Genomic DNA, 17,816 nt, shown 5'->3' on the forward strand with positions numbered 1-17,816 from the left:
CTGTCCCACTTCATTTCCTGCTGCTCTTTACCTCACATGCTATACTCCAGCCCTGATAAATCACTTACCATTCTCTCATCACGCTATGCTGTTTCATGGCACCATGATTTTGTGAATGGAAGGCCCTGTGCTTAAACATGCCCCTTCCACTCCATCTCTCTACGGAGCAAACTTTCACTCATGCTTCGTGGCTAAGCACATGCATCTATCACCTCCTCTCTGAAGCCTTCACTGTCTCTCTCCTATGTAGACTTGGCAAGCTGCTTCCTGGGTGCCTTCACGGACAGTGCACCCTGCCCTTGTTAAGTTTATGCACACAGGAACTGTAGTAGCCAGGGTAGTTCTTTTGACTTCATCGTGATGGCAGAATAGCCTGCCTGTTTGCTCACTGGTCTTTCTGTCTGTGTGTCCCCAAGCCAGACCTTACCTGGATGTACAGGTACTCAAAAGCAGCAGGATCTCGACGCAGCAGCTCCACGGGGTCTTTGGGAAAGAAGCTTATTCGGAAGAGGCATTTCATCCCATGGTAGTGTGTCCGTTGCACCACCTGAATCCCAGGGTGGGAAGAAAAGATATGGAATCAATGGCCGGGGTTGTGGGAAGCCAGCTGTGTGGCTCTTTAAGGTGGGGCGTTGGGCAGAGTGAGGTTGTTATTCCCTGCTCTGGCCCACGCATATATAGTAGTTCCCCCTTATTTATGCTTTTGCTTTCTGTGGTTTCAGTTACTACAGATCAATTGTGATCAAAAATATTAAATGGGAAGCATTAGAAATAAGGAATTCATTAAATCACTTTTATTACAATATATTGTAATTGTCCTATTTTATTATTTAGTATTGTTGTTTATCTCTTATTGTGTCTAATTTATAAAATACATTTTATCATAGTTATATATGATGAGGAAAAAACATAGTATGGATAGGGCTCAGTACTATGTGGGGTTTCAGGCACCTGTTAGGGGTCTTAGAACATATCTTCCACCATGAAGAGGGACTAATGTACCCTTGATGGAAAGTGATGAGGAGACAGATCTTTCTGTCCTTATGACCCAAAGTAACTGGTGTCTTTTCATTGCTTATCCAGGATATGATCTTTATTGACAACTGGGTCTAAGGCCTAAGACAGTAAGCAGGAAGAGAGGGTAGCTGGAAGTTTCTCAGACTCTTCTTGCCTTGGGGCTTAGGCCTTTACTCTGCAGAGGGGCTCAGCCTCAAGTGGAATTTGGTTTCTGATTAGAAGCCAAATCAGAAATTTGCAATTTAATTTGGAAGTATCAATGAAAAAATGAAACAAGTTGGTCACATATTGCTAAGGATTGAAACGTGGACTGGCTCACAGGGTTCACTATATTATATTTCTTCTACTGTTGCATGTACTTAACATTTTGCATAATAAAAACGTACAACATCCCATTTGGAACAAGAGACCAATCAACTTAAAGACTACTTGGAGGCTCGGAGAGCACTTCGGACTCCCTTTGAACAGGACACCCACAACCTTTCCTTTCCACCTCTGAGTCTCTGGATTGCATTTGGCTGAGAGCTAGATGCGAAGAATATTTCTTTCCAAAAATCCCTTTTGGTGTATGTCTGATTTTGGTTTTTGGTCAGCTTCCACATAGGTTCTTTAAAGATGTTTCTTCCAAATTTCCCTCTCCAACCATTTTTCCAGCCCACCGCGTAATACTGACTGCTCCTGGTTGCCTCTCTAGCACTTTCTGATATTTCTTGTTGGTGAGATCCTATGCAGCAGTCTTGCATTTCCCTAGCCTTTTTGCACGTTGCAAGAGATCAGGACAATCAGCTACTTTCCCCTACTCTATCTTGAAAGTGGATATGGGTGACTTGCTGCCTATTCTTGGCCCTGCCCCCACTTGCCCATTCCCAGCTCCTGCTTGTCCTACTCTCAGAAGATCCCATCCCCCAACCTTACAGTATAGCCTTCACGTGAAAAGGCCAAATTTGCTCTCAGGAAAAAGAAAAGCCTAGCAGGTTGGGTTTCTAGGAGACGTGCCACTGCTTGTCAACTCAGTATCCCGCATGCTCTGCAGTAAAGCACCACCTCCCACTCTTCTCACTAAAGATTAATGATCTTTGTGCCCTTCTTAGGTCACAAAGGGTATTGCCAAAGGCCCTCTGGAGGTGGGCAGTACCAATCTTGGGTGAGAACTGTGCGTTCTGGGAGCTGGCGGAGCATATCATTATGAATTTTCCAGGCAGGGAGTACTTTGGGTTCTTTTCTCTAGCAGAGGCCACATGCAAAGCCATCAGCCAGGATAGAGGTGTTACTTACATAAGCCAGGGGCTGCTTGTCTTGCAGAAGCAGGAACTTGTGATTCTGCTCTGGCCCAGCGTACTCAAGGACAAGAGCAAAGTGCTCAATGTACCTCAGGGAAAGACGGTCCTGTAATGTCACCATAACATCCTATAAGAGAGAAAAGAGCCTTGAAATGGCGCTCTGTTATGGCTCTGAGCCCCTCTAAGCACTAACCATGTGTGTGTGTGTGTGTGTGTGTGGTGGACACGGAATGGAAAAGCAAGAAAGACAGCCCTGGAGAAAAGGTGGAGACACTGGCCTTCAGCACTGTGCTTTAGGATGGGTAAAATGATCCCGAGTGCTGCTCAGAGGCCCGAGCCATGGGGAACACCAAAGGTGCAGGGGATGGGGGTAGGGGTTTCTGAATTAGCCTGGCCAGGCATAGGGCAATTGGAAATCCTGCCTCTCCCTCCCCTTCCCCCTCCCCCTTCCATTCAGCAAATTACTTCCTAAGTTCTTACTAAGTGCCAGACACTGCTGGTCGTGGCCTCACTCTCAGAAGTCAGAAGGTCCACTTTGGTTTGTCTGTCAACTCTTTACATAGAAATTACCAAAAGCAAAAGATACATTTATATGATTAAAAAGTGTACTATTTCCAGATTCAGAATCTAAATCAAATGACTTGAGTTACTGGCAGAATGTTCATTTTTGACTGTGGCTGGCTTTCATAGAAGATCAATTTAGCAACTTGAAAAATGTGTCCACACTGAGGAACTATGTCACATGTCTTGTGTACAGTCATAACTCTGAGTGCGTCTGTGCTCCATCTGCTCTGCTGCCCTACTTTTAATATTTGGGTGTCTGGAAACATGTCGGAGGGGGCTGCCTGGGTGTCACTTGTGAGACTTCTGCCATGCATTTGCTGTGACTTCTGCATATCTGTGCACCGGACTCCAGCACCTGCATTCACGGAGGCAGCATCTCTCAGCCCCCAGAGGCTGGAAAGAAGCAGGCTTGAGATTGTGAAGCTCTCTTACAGCCAGGGCTGCCAAACAAGCCCCTCTGTGAACGCTGAAAGATGTTCAGCCATTCAGATGTTCAGCTGGAAACTGGTGGGTACTTGAGAGGATCTCTTTGTATTATCCAAGTAGTCACAGAAGCGCCAGTGTCGCTGGAGCTCTGGCAGGGACAGATGAGGTTTTCTTTGCAGCTCAGCTGCACTGGGATTGTGGACAGCCAAGCCAGTGATTGCCAACTGGTGTTACAAGTGTAATGGCCCCTGTGCCAGGCTGTCAATTCACCCAGGTACCTCTCTGGGACAAGTGGCTTGGCAGCCTGTCAGAGCTCCCATGAAGAGCCAGTGGCCCCTTCCTGAAGGCTGTATAAAGATCATGAGAGAGGGGAACATTGCTGTTGTGAAGGGCTGGTGCTCCCTGGAAGCCATAATGGCGGTGATGATGTCAGGTGGGAGAGTGCTTGGAGAAGCTTCCAAGGGGGAAAGAGAGGGCAGTAAATGCTCCAGTGTGGAGGCAGGATTTACAGTGGACACACCATTCCATGAATAAAGACCAAAGAGGATCCCAACACAAAGAGATAGCTACATCTGGAGGAGGGCCATTTGGACATCCATCCCTAGGGTAGATGAGCTCAGTTTCAGTGCTCCCTCCCTTAGCCTGAGACCATCTCATGGCACTCTAAAGAGTCATTTTGGTCCTCGATCCCATGGGGAACCCACTTAGGCCTAAGCCTTTCACCTAAACTGTTGGCTCCATCAACATGGCTTCAGCACAGTGTATCACAACCACGGTGCTATTGGAACTTTGGGCAAGGCAATTGTTCATCATTCAGGGACTGTCTTACTTACTCCCTACAGAACACTTGGCATCTCTGACTCTGAGACACTGAATACCAGTAACTTGGTAAATCATTGAGATGACTCCCAAAACACTCATTCATTTCCTAGAGCTCCCTGAGAGTGTAGGGTACTGACCCCTAGTGGGCAAAAGTTCCCTGGCCCAGGGATTTAGGGTTGTGTTGGCCGCCAAGTATAGGAACCACAGAATACCTATTGGCCAAGGTTGGTTTTCTGGGTAGGCTGCCCAGCACAGTAGGCAGCATTGGTTAGAGTAAGTCACCCATTCTAGGGCTGGCATTCTCTTTCTGGAGAGAGTCCAGAAGAAGCAGGGACAGATATTTCTGTTCCACAGCAGACTGAACCCACGGGTTAATGTTATCATCACCTGTCCTCCTCGGAACTAAGAGAATCACTAGGACTTTCTGACGCTTGGCTGAGCTGTTAAGAATCATGTCTCAGTAATTGCTCTTCCTGTGAAAAGAATAGCCAAAGGGGCTGTGGCTGGACTTTCCAAATCTTGGTTCAATGCTTGAGATCTGGTTGTTATTTAAAAAGCAAGGCACGGCTAAATTAATCTCCCGGGCACTTGTGTTTGTTTCTGTCTGCTGTAAGTTTGTGTAAGTGTTCTTATATCACTATAAATCATTTTTGCTTTGTAAATGGTTTAATGATCCTCATACCCCATGGTGCCCGGAGTCCTGAAGATTCCACATCACAGGAACACAAAGCAGCTCACAGGTAGGCCTGCCTACCTATGTGTCCGAACATGCACACATCAAGTCTTACAATTACTAGAATACAGTCAGGAATGCAAGTTTCCACCATCCCCTTCCTCTGAGGGCTGTGTGTTTTCCTAGGCTGTGTTCATAAGCACTGGGGGCTCCAAGGTCCTGTTCCAGTAGTGAGCAGCTACAGGCAGACTCAGAGGAACATAGGACAAATAGCTTGGTGTACTCTAGAGAGGGCAATGCTAACCAGGGAGAGGAGATTCTAGGTACCTTGACAGTGGTCCGGCCGTCAAATGTGAATGACTTGATCTGCCCATTTTCCAAGAAAACTTTCAAGACGTTGGGAATGAGGAGAAGAGCTTCTTTCTTCATCATTTTCTGTGGACAGGCAGGGAAAGGCCAAGGGGAGGGGCTCAATGAGAAGGAGGAGGGAACCAGAGAGGGTGTGGAAAGGATGAGGGAAGGGAAGAGGAGGTGAAGGTGAACAGGAAGCCAAAAGTGTGGGGGGACAAAGAGACAGCGGAAAAGGCAGGTGAATAATAATGTTATGTGGAGTCCAGAACCAAGTGTCCCAAGAAGACATTGGGCTAGATCGAAAGCTCCCTCTTCATTTGACACCTCAGTGGACATGCCTTCTGCCGTGGTTCACAGCTGCTCAGCCTAGAGCAGATCCAAGCCCACCATGCACACTTGAAGAGCGTGGAAGGTCTCCTTTGGAGCCCACCTCACTCACCTGGTCCTATCTCCTGACAATGCCCCACCCCACCCCCGCCCCCACACATGCTTTCTACCACACCATTTATAAGTTGAGATCACTTCCCCATCCATGCCTTTGCTGTGTCATTCCCCTCCCTCATGGCACCCTCAGCCCTTTCTGACCTGGCCCCTGCCTACCTCTCCAGAGTCATGTCTTACCATTCCTTATACCCACAGTACCCATGCCTCTTTCATGCCTCCATGCTTCTGACAATTCTTCATTACTGAGGAATTGTCTCACGTCCCTGCTGGACACTAAATGCTGGTAGCACAACAGATCATTGGGATGACCCAAAACATGCTCAGACACTTCCAAAAGCTCTCTGAGAGTGTGCAGTACTGACCTTGGTTGAGAACCATTGGCAAGACCCATTTTGGAACAAGTGATAAACTCCTTAGCAAAAGGTTTCCTGGCTCAGGGGTTTCTTTATTTATAGACTGGTACATGTTATCAATAAATCTTTAATTAAATAAATGCTAGTCCCTCTGCCTTGCTCTCTCCCTCCTTGGAAAACTCCTATTCATCCTTCAAAACTCAGCTCAGATACATATATATTCTGTAAAGCCTTGGTTCAATCTCAGCAGATACTTGGATCCGGTCTTGAATCCCATTCAGTCCTACAACAATTTGTGCAAAACACTCCCAATGCTCTTGTATTTTTGAAGAATATTTGCTTTTTCACAATTAGTGAATTCAGAGCCCAGTGACCATGTCCTATTCATCTCTGAAGTCACAACAGTGGGAACAGATTTCCAGGCACATAGTTGGTACTAAATAAAGGACTACAAGATGAATGAGCAGTGGTAGAAGAATCCATTCACTTCCCGGGGCCAAGTTTATCACTCTATAAGAACTCAGAAGCTGCATATAAAAACAAATTCCTTAATTCAGTGGTCATCCATTGAGCCTATACTCCATGCTCAGCACCATGCTAAGCCCCTGGGAGGGTTACAGCAAAAATGAGACCTTGACCCCAGTCTTATACTCTTATTATAGTGACTTGGCATACACAAACATTATAAAACCCAGACAAATCAACAGGTATAAAATGGCTAAGGTTACCTAGGTAAGGCAAATTGGATTTTGATTTTGAGGGAGTCAGTAGGTCAGAATTCTTAGAGAAGCCAGAAGAGAACAATCTACATCCAGGGACTGCCTGGGAACAGGATCGAGCAAGTCCTCCTGGGATGGGATGTGGTTGTTGGTGGTGGGGAGTCAGGAGCCAAGTTTGGCTGTGCTGAAACTAAAGAGGGAAGCAACGGGATAGAAAGTTGAAAAAGTGTGAACTCCCTGGGCTCTCCCTGATCTGAGATGCTGGTTCCTGGCAAGCCCAGAAGTCTTTGATCCCCAGGCTGATGATGCTCAGCAGTGGCAGGTTTTATTTAGCGCCCTGGGTTGGACTTGGATAATTACTTAATTGATTTTGCTTAAAAATAGAGCTGGCAAGGAACGCCCACAGGATTTATTTTTGCTCTGGCTGCTTAATAAAGCCTTGGAACACCGAGGGAAAGGGATGATAGGACAGCCTGGAGTCACCTGGACTTGGAGTCCCCCAGGTTCCAATCAGCGAGGCTGCTATGGGTCTATGGTAGCGGCAGCGGCAGCCGGGATGCTGTTGTGACATGAGGTGATTTCCTGAACATGGTGAGTTGGAAGATTCATGTCTCTCTCCTAGACAAGGGCCTCATGCCATGTCCGGTGGTCTGTCCAGGAGACAGTGAGAGAAGTAACTCTAGGTGCGTCTTAGCTACTCTGGGCTGTTTGCATTCAGATTGTATTGGAGTGGTGGCTTGATTCTGCCTGCGGCCTGGCTGAAAAGCATACAGAGCAGAGGGATGGTGGAGAGAGAGAGTGGAGAAAGGAGGCTAGAAGGGAGAGGAAGAGAGGGGAGAATGAAGGAAATGAAGACGAGAAGGAACGAGAAGGGGGATGGGGAGGATGGGAAGGGAGGAGTGAGAGTTCTTCACAGGATGGCTTGGCCTCCGTTAATTACTCTGCTAATGTTGAGATGGGAGAGGAAGCACCTGCTTATACTTTTGAAATTCAAGTCATATGTCCTCTGGGTTCCCAAGGGCTTAGGACACAAATGTCCTCACAGGGACTTGGACTTTGCGATCTGCTTCACCCTTATCTGCTATCACCCTTCACTCCTCCATACTACCCCTTTTTAATTCTCCGCTCACAAACTCCCACTTCTATTCATTTTTTCTTTCTGTTAGGATGGACATGGACCCCAATTGTTCAGGCAGCTTGCTTAGTGGGACCCATTAGTGCCCTAGGCTTCCCAGCCTTCCTCATACCAGGAACAGAATCAAGGACGTGGAGATGGAAGACATTTGCATGTCCCTTCTTCCCTCAGAGAGCTATGGCAGCGACAGACATACTTCTGGTTTCCCTGCTCAGTCCTCTCTCAAGAATGGCGGCTGTGCTTGAGCACATAAATGCCAAGGGCCCCTTATGAGCCTAGCCTGCCACAGCCTACAAAAGCACGCCAGTGCCTGTTAGCTGCAGCTATCTCCACCCCTCGCCCCCAGCAGCTATCACCACCTTCCGCAGACTCCTGGGAGACTCTGGGCCAGAAGCCATCACTGATGAACACATATCTTTCTGTGCTCTGCTTACCCTTTCTCATCTGCACATCTGGAGTAGACAGCTCACTGCACGGAATCCCCACAAAGCCCAGGGTAAGCTGGTGGGCTGGCCAGCACCCCCAGCCTGACAGCTGCATGGCATGAGCTGTCAATTACTTGCTCTTTTGGATGCCTACTACCCAGCCATAGATTCTATAATGCCTCAGTGTGAACCACTTGAACCTATAGCATCGCTGAGAGGTATCCAGTGGCAGGCGACAGGGATATTTTTTTGCATCCCCCGTGGTGCTGGGAACACAGCAGGTGCCTAATAAAAACTTGGCAACTTGAGTCTGTATCATTTCCCACAGGCTGCTTCACCCATCTCTGCAAAGTCTTCTCCAGTCAAGATGTGGATGTGCTGTATCACTTACATGTGAAGAGAGCTACAATTTCCCCAGCCACTTGTCCCCTGAATCTTCAGAAAACCATCACTTCCTTCCCACTTCTCTCAAGTTGCCAAAAAAATGTTTCTGGTGCACTTGCTCTGAGCGTAACCTATTGTGCTAGAGACAGAAATTTTTTTCTAAGCATCAAGAGGATCCTGAATGAATCAACATATTTCCCTTCTCCCCCAGTGCCCAGGGCCTCTGTGCACCACACACTCCGTTCTCCACCCTCCCGCTGCAACCCCTTCGTGACACCATCTACTATGAGGAGCCTCCGAGCGAGACTGGGACGGCAGAGCTGATTCCGGCCAAGGCTGCACTTACTGCATCTGTTTCTCCAACTGCCACCTGCTCGGAAAATCGGACTTTCACAGGATGGGACCTCAGCTGGGCCTTCTTCGCAGCACTGATAAAGGCAGATTTGGGGGACTGGAAGAAGAACAGAGGGTGGGTGAGTTCTCCATCTCTGGGGGAAACATGGCTTTTGTCATATCAGAGTTAACAGGCTCCAGTATAGGTGCACCTCACTTAGTGACTAAGGGGTCAATACATAAACATTGATTACCTACTAGGTGCAAGGTGATATGCTAAGTGCTCTCCTGTTACGATTGGTGTGTTGCAAAAAAGCTGCGCATGAATCAGATTTGGGTAAATTGACTCCCGTTATTAATTCTCCAGGCCTAGGGGAGTTTGCAAGAATTCTTTAGTAATAATATACATTGAATTTTTATATGTTCGGTTTTCTTAATGTGAGCTATACCTAGATGATGTTTATTACATCTGAACACAAGCACCCCAAAGGACGTACAGAAATGATCTTATTCATCTCACAGACATGCCCTGCCCCTAGGAAGGAGGCTCATAACAAATATTGTTTTTGATGTGGCAGAAAGGAGATCTAGCACGCCAAAATGATTTATGCACAGTTTTATACTATTTGGGAATAGAGATGTGAGACATTTAGCACAGCTATCCTGGCTTTCTAGTTCCGGGCTCTGTATTACTTTGTTTATCCAATTCTACAAGAAATACCCGAAGAATCAGTGAGGTTCTCCAGTTCTTGAAAACTCTCCCACCAATTGAGTAGGAAGTGTGATGAGCAAACACTGGCACGTAATGCTTCCCGTGGGCTACTTGAGTTCCAGCGCCCCTATCGAGCTCCACAGAGCTCAGCAGCCAGGAAATGCAGAAGGCACGCTGACGGGCATCCTCATGTCTTCGAGGGCATTTATTCATTCATTTGACAAATTTAGGGAGGGCCTACTATGCACCAGGTGCTATTTCAGATGATGAGTGGTATGGCGGTGAACAAGACACACAAAACACCCTGGGCTTATGGAGCATCTGCCCCAGCAGGGACAGAGAGATCATAAACAAGTGCCTTCAAGTGGTAAATAAGGACTCTAGTAGCTCTTCCTTAGCTACAGCTTTGCTTTTCCGTTTCAGTTACCCACAGTCTAAAACATCAAATGGAGGGGCCAGCACTGTGGCATAGTAGGCTAAGCTTCCACCTGCAGCACCGCCATCCCATATCGGCCTCAGCTTCTGTCCCTGCTGCTCCTCTTCTGATCCAGTTCTCTGCTTATGGCCTGGGGAAGCAATGGAAGATGACCCAAGTGCTTGGGCCCCTGCACCCGTGTGGGAGACCAGGAGGAAGCTCCTGGCTCCTGGCTTTGGATTAGCCCAGCTCTGGCTGTTGTGGCCATCTGGTGAGTGAACCAACGGATGGAAGACCTTTTTCTCTGTCTCTCCCTCTCCCTATCTGTAGCTCTGGCTCTCAAATAAATAAATAAATAAATAAAATCTTTAAACAAGATAAAAAGATTAAAAAATTAAATTGAAAAAGTCCAGCAATAAGAAATTCATAAGGGTTTTTAAAAATGTTGTATTTGTTTACTTGAAAGGCAGAGTGACAGAGAGGAAAAGAGAGAGTGAGCGAGCGAGCGCGCGAGCGCGCGCGCGCCAAAGGGGTGTCTTTCATGGACTGACTGTTCACTCTCCAGCCCATAACAGTGGGGCTGGGTCAAGCTGAAAACAAGGTCCAGGAACTCCAACTGGGTGTCCCTTGTAGGTGACAGGAACCCAAGTATCTGAGTCATCATCGTCTAACTTCCTGGACACGTTAGCAGGAAGCTGGATTGGAAGGAGAAGCAGGACTTTATTCTAAGCACTCTGGTATGGCATGAAGGTGTCCCAAGCAGTAGCTTACCTGGCTGTATTTCAACACCCAACCCGTAAGTTTTATTTTTTTTCTAATAAGAGTTACTGCTATTAGCACCATAATTTTATTTATTTTCAATGTATTAGTTTATATATTCATTTCTATTTGAAAGGCAGAAAGAAAGAGACAGAGACAGAAAGAGAGCTTCCATCTGCTAGTCCATTCCCCAAATGCCACGGCTGCACCAGACCAAAGCCAGGAGCCTGGAATTCAATCTGGATGCCCCACATGGGAGTACTTGAGCTATCACCCATTGCTTCCCAGAGTGGGCATCGGCAGGAAGCTGGACAAGAAGCAGAGCCAAGACTTAAACCCAGGTACTGCAATATGGGAAGCAGGTGTTCCATGTAGTGACTTAACCTCTACGCCAAATCCCCTCCTCAATTTAAGTCACTTTTGTTAAATAGTTATAATTGTTTTATTTTATTTTAGCTATTGCTAATCTCTTACTGTGCCTCATATTTAACATAAACCCTATCACAGGAATGTATGTCTAGGGAAAACATGGTATATATAGGGTTCAGTATAACCTGCAGTTTCAGGCATTCACTGGGGATCCTGGAAAGCATCATCTGAGAATAAGGAGGAAAAGCAAAGCACACCAAGGTGCTACACAGGAGGATGAGTGAAGATGGCAATGGTGGGGATGTTATTTTAGCAATTTTGAAATATCCAATGCATTTTTATGAACTCTAGTCATCATCTTGAGCAATAGATCTTAACACCCTCTCCCTCCTGTCTAACTGGGACTTTGTGTCCTGTGACCAGCATCTCTCCATCCCTGCCCTGTGCTCCTCCTAGCCTCTGGTGATTACCATGCTACTCTCTACTTCTACTCTCTACTTCTGTGACTTCAAATTTTTAAGATTCCACATCTAAGTGAGATCATACAGTATTTCTTTCTGTACCTGTCTTATTTCACATAGCATAACAGACATCCATGTAGTTACCAACGACTGAATTTCCTTTTTCAAAGGCTGAATAGCATTCCATATACATATAATACATATAAGTATATATTGTATAATATACATATGTTACACAAGTTATTTTTAAAGAATTATTTTATTTATTTGAAAGACAGAGTTACAGAGAGAGGTAGAGCTAGAGAGAGAGAGGGAGGGAGGGAGGGAGAGGGAGAGGGAGAGGGAGGGGGGGAGAGAGAGAGAGAGAGAGAGAGAGAGAGAGAGGTCTTCCATTCCACTGGTTCACTCCCCAAATGACTGCAATGGCCAGAGCTGAGCTGATCTGAAGCCAGGAGCCAGGAGCTTCTTCCAGGCCTCCTATATGGGTGCAGGGGCCCAAGGACTTGGGCCATCCTCTACGGCTTTCTCAGGCTTAGCAGAGAGCTGGATAGGAAGAGGAGCAGCCAGGACTTGAACTGATGCCCATATGGGATGCCAGCGCTTCAGGCCAGGGCTTTAACCCACTGCACCACAGTGCCGGCCCCTACAACAAGTTCATTACTTTATCTGTTGATGGATACTTAGGCTGCTTCTGTATCTTGGTTATTGTAAATAGTGTTGCAATGAACATGGGAGTGCATATATTCCTTCTACATACTGATTTCAATTTCTTTGGCTATGTACCCAGAAGTGGGATGGCGAGGGTGTTATTTTAGACAGCATGACTAGGGAAGACCAATCTGAGAAGGTGAAATTTAAGCAGAGACATGCAGGAAGTGGAGGGGAAACAGCCATGAAACCGTCTGGAGAAAGAGGCTTATAGGCAGGCAGAAAGAAGAGTACAGGCTCTGGGGTGAACATAGGGTTGGGGTGTCGAGGAACAGGAAGGGAGTGCAATATGGTTGGCACAGAGCGATGGAGGGGGAGCAGGAAGCAGTGTGTTCAGAAAGGCAGCTGGAGGCTGGGTCAGGAAGGGCCTGATCAGCCAGGGTGAGAACTCTGGATTCCACTCTACTGGAGGGTTTTCAGCAGACAGGGTATGATGTGCATTTTAAATGATGGCTCTTTTGTGAAAAACAGATAGTATTCAGACAATGCCAAGAGGAAGGAGATCACTCTGAAGTCTCTAACTGCAGTATTTATGGCTGTGATGATCTAAATAACATGCTGAACACTTGGGCTAGGACAGTTAATAGTAGAAATGATAGAAAGTGAGTGAATTCTGGATACATTCTGAAGATTGAACCAAGATGATTTGCTGGTGGATTGGATGGGGGGGGTGGTAAGACAAAGACAGGCGTTGACTGGAGGGATGGAGTTGCCACTTGCTTCGATGAAGAAGAGCAGAGGGTGAATCTGGTTTGAGGCTACTGCAAGCCATCTGCCCTATGGGCCTTGCCATAGAGCCCGTGAGTCTGCCAGTCAGGACTTCTTTCGGGTGAAGGTCCTGAGAGTCCCTGCCAGTTGGAAAAGGAAGAACATGAAGCTATCATCTGCCATGTACACTGTGGTTGACATTCATTTACCAGATCAGCCACAGGAGGGCAGGGCCTCAAAATAAAGACTCAGGAGAAACAAACATCTCCAGCATGTCTTGGGCCCTGGTCTCAATGCTCTGCTCTGTCAGAGCCAGCAATCTCATTCCCCACCAACGTCAGACTGCCAACAGCCACCCGAGTCCAGCAGGAACTCACACAGTGGGCCTTGGTGATGGCGGCACACAACAGAGATACTGGAGAAGCTCTAAAAGTGCTGAGGCCCAGGCCCACCCCATATCAACTACATTACAGTTCCCCGGGGCAAGGCTCAAGCATCAGTGTTTCCTTTAAAGCTTCTGATGATTTCAAAGTGCAGCCAAGACTAAGAACCACCGAGCTACAGGAACCTTAGGTTTCTCATCCCGAGCCATGGGGTGGGGGCACAGTTTATTGGCAGCAGATGATACAGCACAAGGAAATCCAGGGCTGGAGATCATTGCACAAAGTGATTACAGTATTGATTGCTCATGCAGTCAATAAATGCCTTCATGTGCTGCACAGCCTGGTGCTCAAATCCTGGGCAGGAGTCAGGGGAAGGGGCAAGATGGAAAGATTTGCAGCTATACTCAGGCAACGTTGACTCCATCTCCACAGTCATCCACATTTCCACCAAGTGCCCAAAACATGCAAGGGCAGGTGCAATCTTCATTCTACCTGCCAGACACCCTTCTCCCTTCGTTGTGACCATCTGCCATCAGATGCCTTCACGGCACAGTGTGCAAGAAGCCTTCTCCATAGACCTCCACGGACTATGCAAATTCATCCTTTGTTTAAAAAAGTCTTTATTTTAAAGAGGCCGGCGCTGTGGCTCACTAGGCTAATCCTCCGCCTAGCGGCGCCGGCACACCGGGTTCTAGTCCCGGTCGGGGCGCCGGATTCTGTCCCGGTTGCCCCTCTTCCAGGCCAGCTCTCTGCTGTGGCCAGGGAGTGCAGTGGAGGATGGCCCAGGTGCTTGGGCCCTGCACCTCATGGGAGACCAGGAGAAGCACCTGGCTCCTGGCTCCTGCCATCGGATCAGCGCGGTGCGCCGGCCGCAGCGCGCGGGCCGCGGCGGCCATTGGAGGGTGAACCAACGGCAAAGGAAGACCTTTCTCTCTGTCTCTCTCTCTCACTGTCCACTCTGCCTGTCAAAAAAAAAAGTCTTTATTTTAAAGAAAGATGAGAGAGAGAGAGAGAGAGAGAGAGAGAGAGAGAATGAGAATCTTTGATGGGTGACTTCCAAAATTCTGGCAACAGCCAGCCAGGCTGAAGCCAGGAACTAGGAACTCAATGCAGGTCTCTTTCATGGGAGGCAGGGACTCAAGTTCAGGAGCCATCACCTGCTGTCTACCACAGTGCACACTGAGCAGGAAGCTGCAACGGACGTTGGAGCTGGGACTCAAGCCCAGAGGCTCTTATTTGGGATGTGGGTGCCCCAGCAGCATCTTAGTCACTGTGCCAAATGCCTGCCCTGCTCCCAATCCCTTGGTTTTCATACGGGAAATGGAGGTCCAGGAAGAGGATACTGTTCAAAGTATCAACATAATTGGGTAGCAGAGCTGACACCAGAACCCAGATTTCCTGAGCCTTGGCTTAGTGATTGCTTGCCCACTGCAGGTTGCAGCTGGGAGTCCATCCCTAATCTTTCACCCACTGGGTCTGGTTTTACCTTGGTGCTAGTTAGTAGATTCAAACAAATGAATAGAAGGGTCTTAAAATGGCACATGGCAAATGTGCATTATGAAAAAGCCACATAAAGAATTCAAAATGGTTTGGGAACAAAATAAACTTATCCATCCATTCCACTTTTTTTTCATGAAATTTTTGAAGCCCCCTTGTATTCAGCTACAGTGGAAGAGATGACATCCTTGCTAACCCTACCAAAAAGACAAGATTAGATCCTGTCTTAGAATTTTTTTTTTGTCTGTACCACTACCAACAAAAGATTCAGATATTTACAGGAGCAAAACCACCCAGGAGGAAGTTACATTGGCAATGTTTTCAGGGTTTATAATCATTTCTTGGTGCCCGTTTCAGAGCTATTTTCAGTTTGTTTATGCCTCAATCCTCATTGACCCTTGTCCTGTTGGTCTCTAAAACTCCATCCTATTCTCGGCCTGCAGCCTCATTTGCTGATGGTGACTCACTCATTGCCAGCTGGTCTCTGCTAGATGTCACGAAGTCATGTCTAGCTTTATGCTTAGGCACAGGTGAGGCTTGCCTTGCAATGTGATATGAGGGGGGCTCCCAAAGGTTTCCCTGGCCTGAACCACCTTCAAAACTCAGCTGTAGAGACTGAAGTTCTTTTTAAAATTTAATTCACCCTTTAAATGTATTTGAGAGGCAGACAGAGAAAGACACCACACAATCACGCGCGCGCACACACACCCCCACACACCCACAGCAAGCTTACTTCTGGTGGTTCACTCCTCAAATGCCTGCAACAGCTAGGGCTGGGCAGAGGCTTGAAGCTGGGAGCTGGGACCATTACACAGGTCTTCCACATGAGTGGTCAGTACCCAATTACTTGAGCTTCCTGTCTGCATTAGCAGGAAGCTGAAATTGAACCCAGGTACTCCAATGTGGGATTGTGGGCCTCATAACCACTAGGTCAAAACGCCTGCCCCTGAAATTCTTAATACTAAGGTTGCACCTTTGAATTAAAATATTGAGAGCTGGGAAAGCCCTTGTCAAAATGCAAATATGGTACCCAGGACAGGTAACAAACACAATTCAGGGGTCAGCAAATCACAGGCCTGTCTGGGCCAAATCTTGCCCACCAAGATTCTTCTTTCTGCAAATAATATTTTTCTGGAACACAGCCATGATCTTTGTTTATGCATTGCCTATGTCTGCTTGTGTTCTATCATGTATGGACCGCACAGCTCAAAATATTTACCGCACAGCTCTTTACAGGAGTTTGCCAACCTCTACACCAATTCATTAGTACACACTAACCCACGGATTCTACAACCTGCCTGATGAAAGAACCTCTGAGGAGTGCCTGCGACAACACAGAGGCCTAGGCCCCCAGCAGACTTAGAAAGTGAGAATCTCAGAGAGAGTAAGGCCCAGGCATCTAGACTGGTGAAGATGCCCTAGCTCATTAAGCATAGATGAATTGAGTACCTTAAAGCTGGGACATCTGAGCTCTTCACTGGCTCTATTTTTTCTCCAAGCAGCTGGGAATCTCATTTTGCAACAGACACTCTTTCTGGCTAAAATGAATTTTGGCTTGAAACACGGGACTAGAATTGCTAAGTACCTCTGGGGCTACTGCAAGCCCCCTGAAGCAAATATGAAGCCAGCAGCTAGGTAGAATAAGGAATAGAAGAGAAAGCCTGCCTCTCCCTCAGGGATGAATTCAGCAGCTGCTGATTCTTTGACCATTTTTTAATTTGGTGGCTCTATTAGTACAGAATTCAGTGTTGTGATCACTCATATCTTGGCCAAAATCAAGTATGTATGTAGCCAAACATTTTAGTGCAGGATAGGGCCCCACTTTCTAAGTTGTGTTTTTAACTGATATGTGATAATTGTATATTTTATGGGGTTACAATGTGATGTTTCCATACAATGTATACATTATATAATGATCAGGATTAATTAGCATAGCCATCATCTCAAACTTCCACTACTTCAAAATCTTCTTGGGGCTGGAACTGTGGTGTAGCGGGTAAAGCCGCCACCTGCAGTGCTGGCATCCCATATGCGCACTGGTTCGAGTCCCGGCTGCTCCACTTCCAATCCAGCTCTCTGCTATGGCTTGGGAAAACAGTAGAAGATAGTCCAAGTCCTTGGACCCCTGCACCCGCGTGGGAGACTCAGAAGAAGCTCCTAGCTCCTGGCTTCGGATCTGCGCAGCTCTGGCCATTGCAGCCACCTGGGGAGTGAACCAGCTGATGGAAGACCACTCTCTCTCTCCCTCTCCCTCTCCTTCTCTGTATAACTCTGCTTTTCAAAATAAATAAATCTTAAAAAAATCTTCTCTTCCATGTATACATTATATAATGATCAGGATAATTAGCATATCCATCATCTCAAACTTGCATTATTTCAAAAATCTTCCCTTCTAGCTGTTTTGAAATAGACACTATTGTTAACTATAGTCACCCTACTGTGCAATAGAAAACCAGAACTTAGCCCCCTGATCTAACTGTATAATATAAAAAGGTTGATCTCAGAAGGGAGACTAGGATAGTGGTTACCAGAGGCTGGTCAGCAGCCCCACTTTTAAAATTGTGAAAGAGGGGAGCTCAGCTTTGACTGCTTTCTGATTTGTCTTTCTGCTGGCTCACTGTCTTTGACACCTGAGTCTATGTATAATCAATTCCCATAGCAACCACTGCAGGCGCCTAGGACAATGGAGAGCTATCCTATCAGGAGGCCTTCCTTCCTGCAAATAGAACTGCCTGGAGACAAACAGGCCCTCTTTCCGACCTCCAAGGCCTTCCACAAGCCACACTTGACTCTCCATCCTCATTTCCCATCTACCTCTAATATCACTTCTCTTGTACCTGGCGGTTCTGTGCTCCCTGAACACACCTCACTGCTGTCT

The 17,816-nt window shown here is 47.0% G+C and overlaps 1 protein-coding gene across 13 annotated transcripts in view; it reads right to left on the minus strand.

The window, feature by feature from the left end:
* Positions 1-17,816, minus strand: part of FRMPD3 (FERM and PDZ domain containing 3) — a 107,743-nt gene that overhangs the window by 37,117 nt on the left and 52,810 nt on the right. For 11 of the 13 annotated variants that reach the window (XM_070067474.2, XM_089323738.1, XM_070067468.2 and 8 more), the window contains 4 exons: positions 8,940-9,044; positions 5,110-5,217; positions 2,293-2,424; positions 428-547 (listed from right to left, as the gene is read on the minus strand). In XM_070067474.2, the coding sequence (XP_069923575.1) occupies positions 428-547; positions 2,293-2,424; positions 5,110-5,217; positions 8,940-9,044 (465 nt within the window). Of the gene's footprint in view, positions 1-427; positions 548-2,292; positions 2,425-5,109; positions 5,218-6,658; positions 6,789-7,132; positions 7,368-8,939; positions 9,045-17,816 lie in introns of those variants that run through there. The other 2 variants (XM_089323743.1, XM_070067473.2) reach the window with 2 other exon arrangements.

This window comes from Oryctolagus cuniculus, chromosome X (genome assembly GCF_051225735.1).
Source record: "Oryctolagus cuniculus isolate XC-2025 breed Fujian yellow rabbit chromosome X, ASM5122573v1, whole genome shotgun sequence".
Taxonomy (NCBI): Eukaryota; Metazoa; Chordata; class Mammalia; order Lagomorpha; family Leporidae; genus Oryctolagus; species Oryctolagus cuniculus.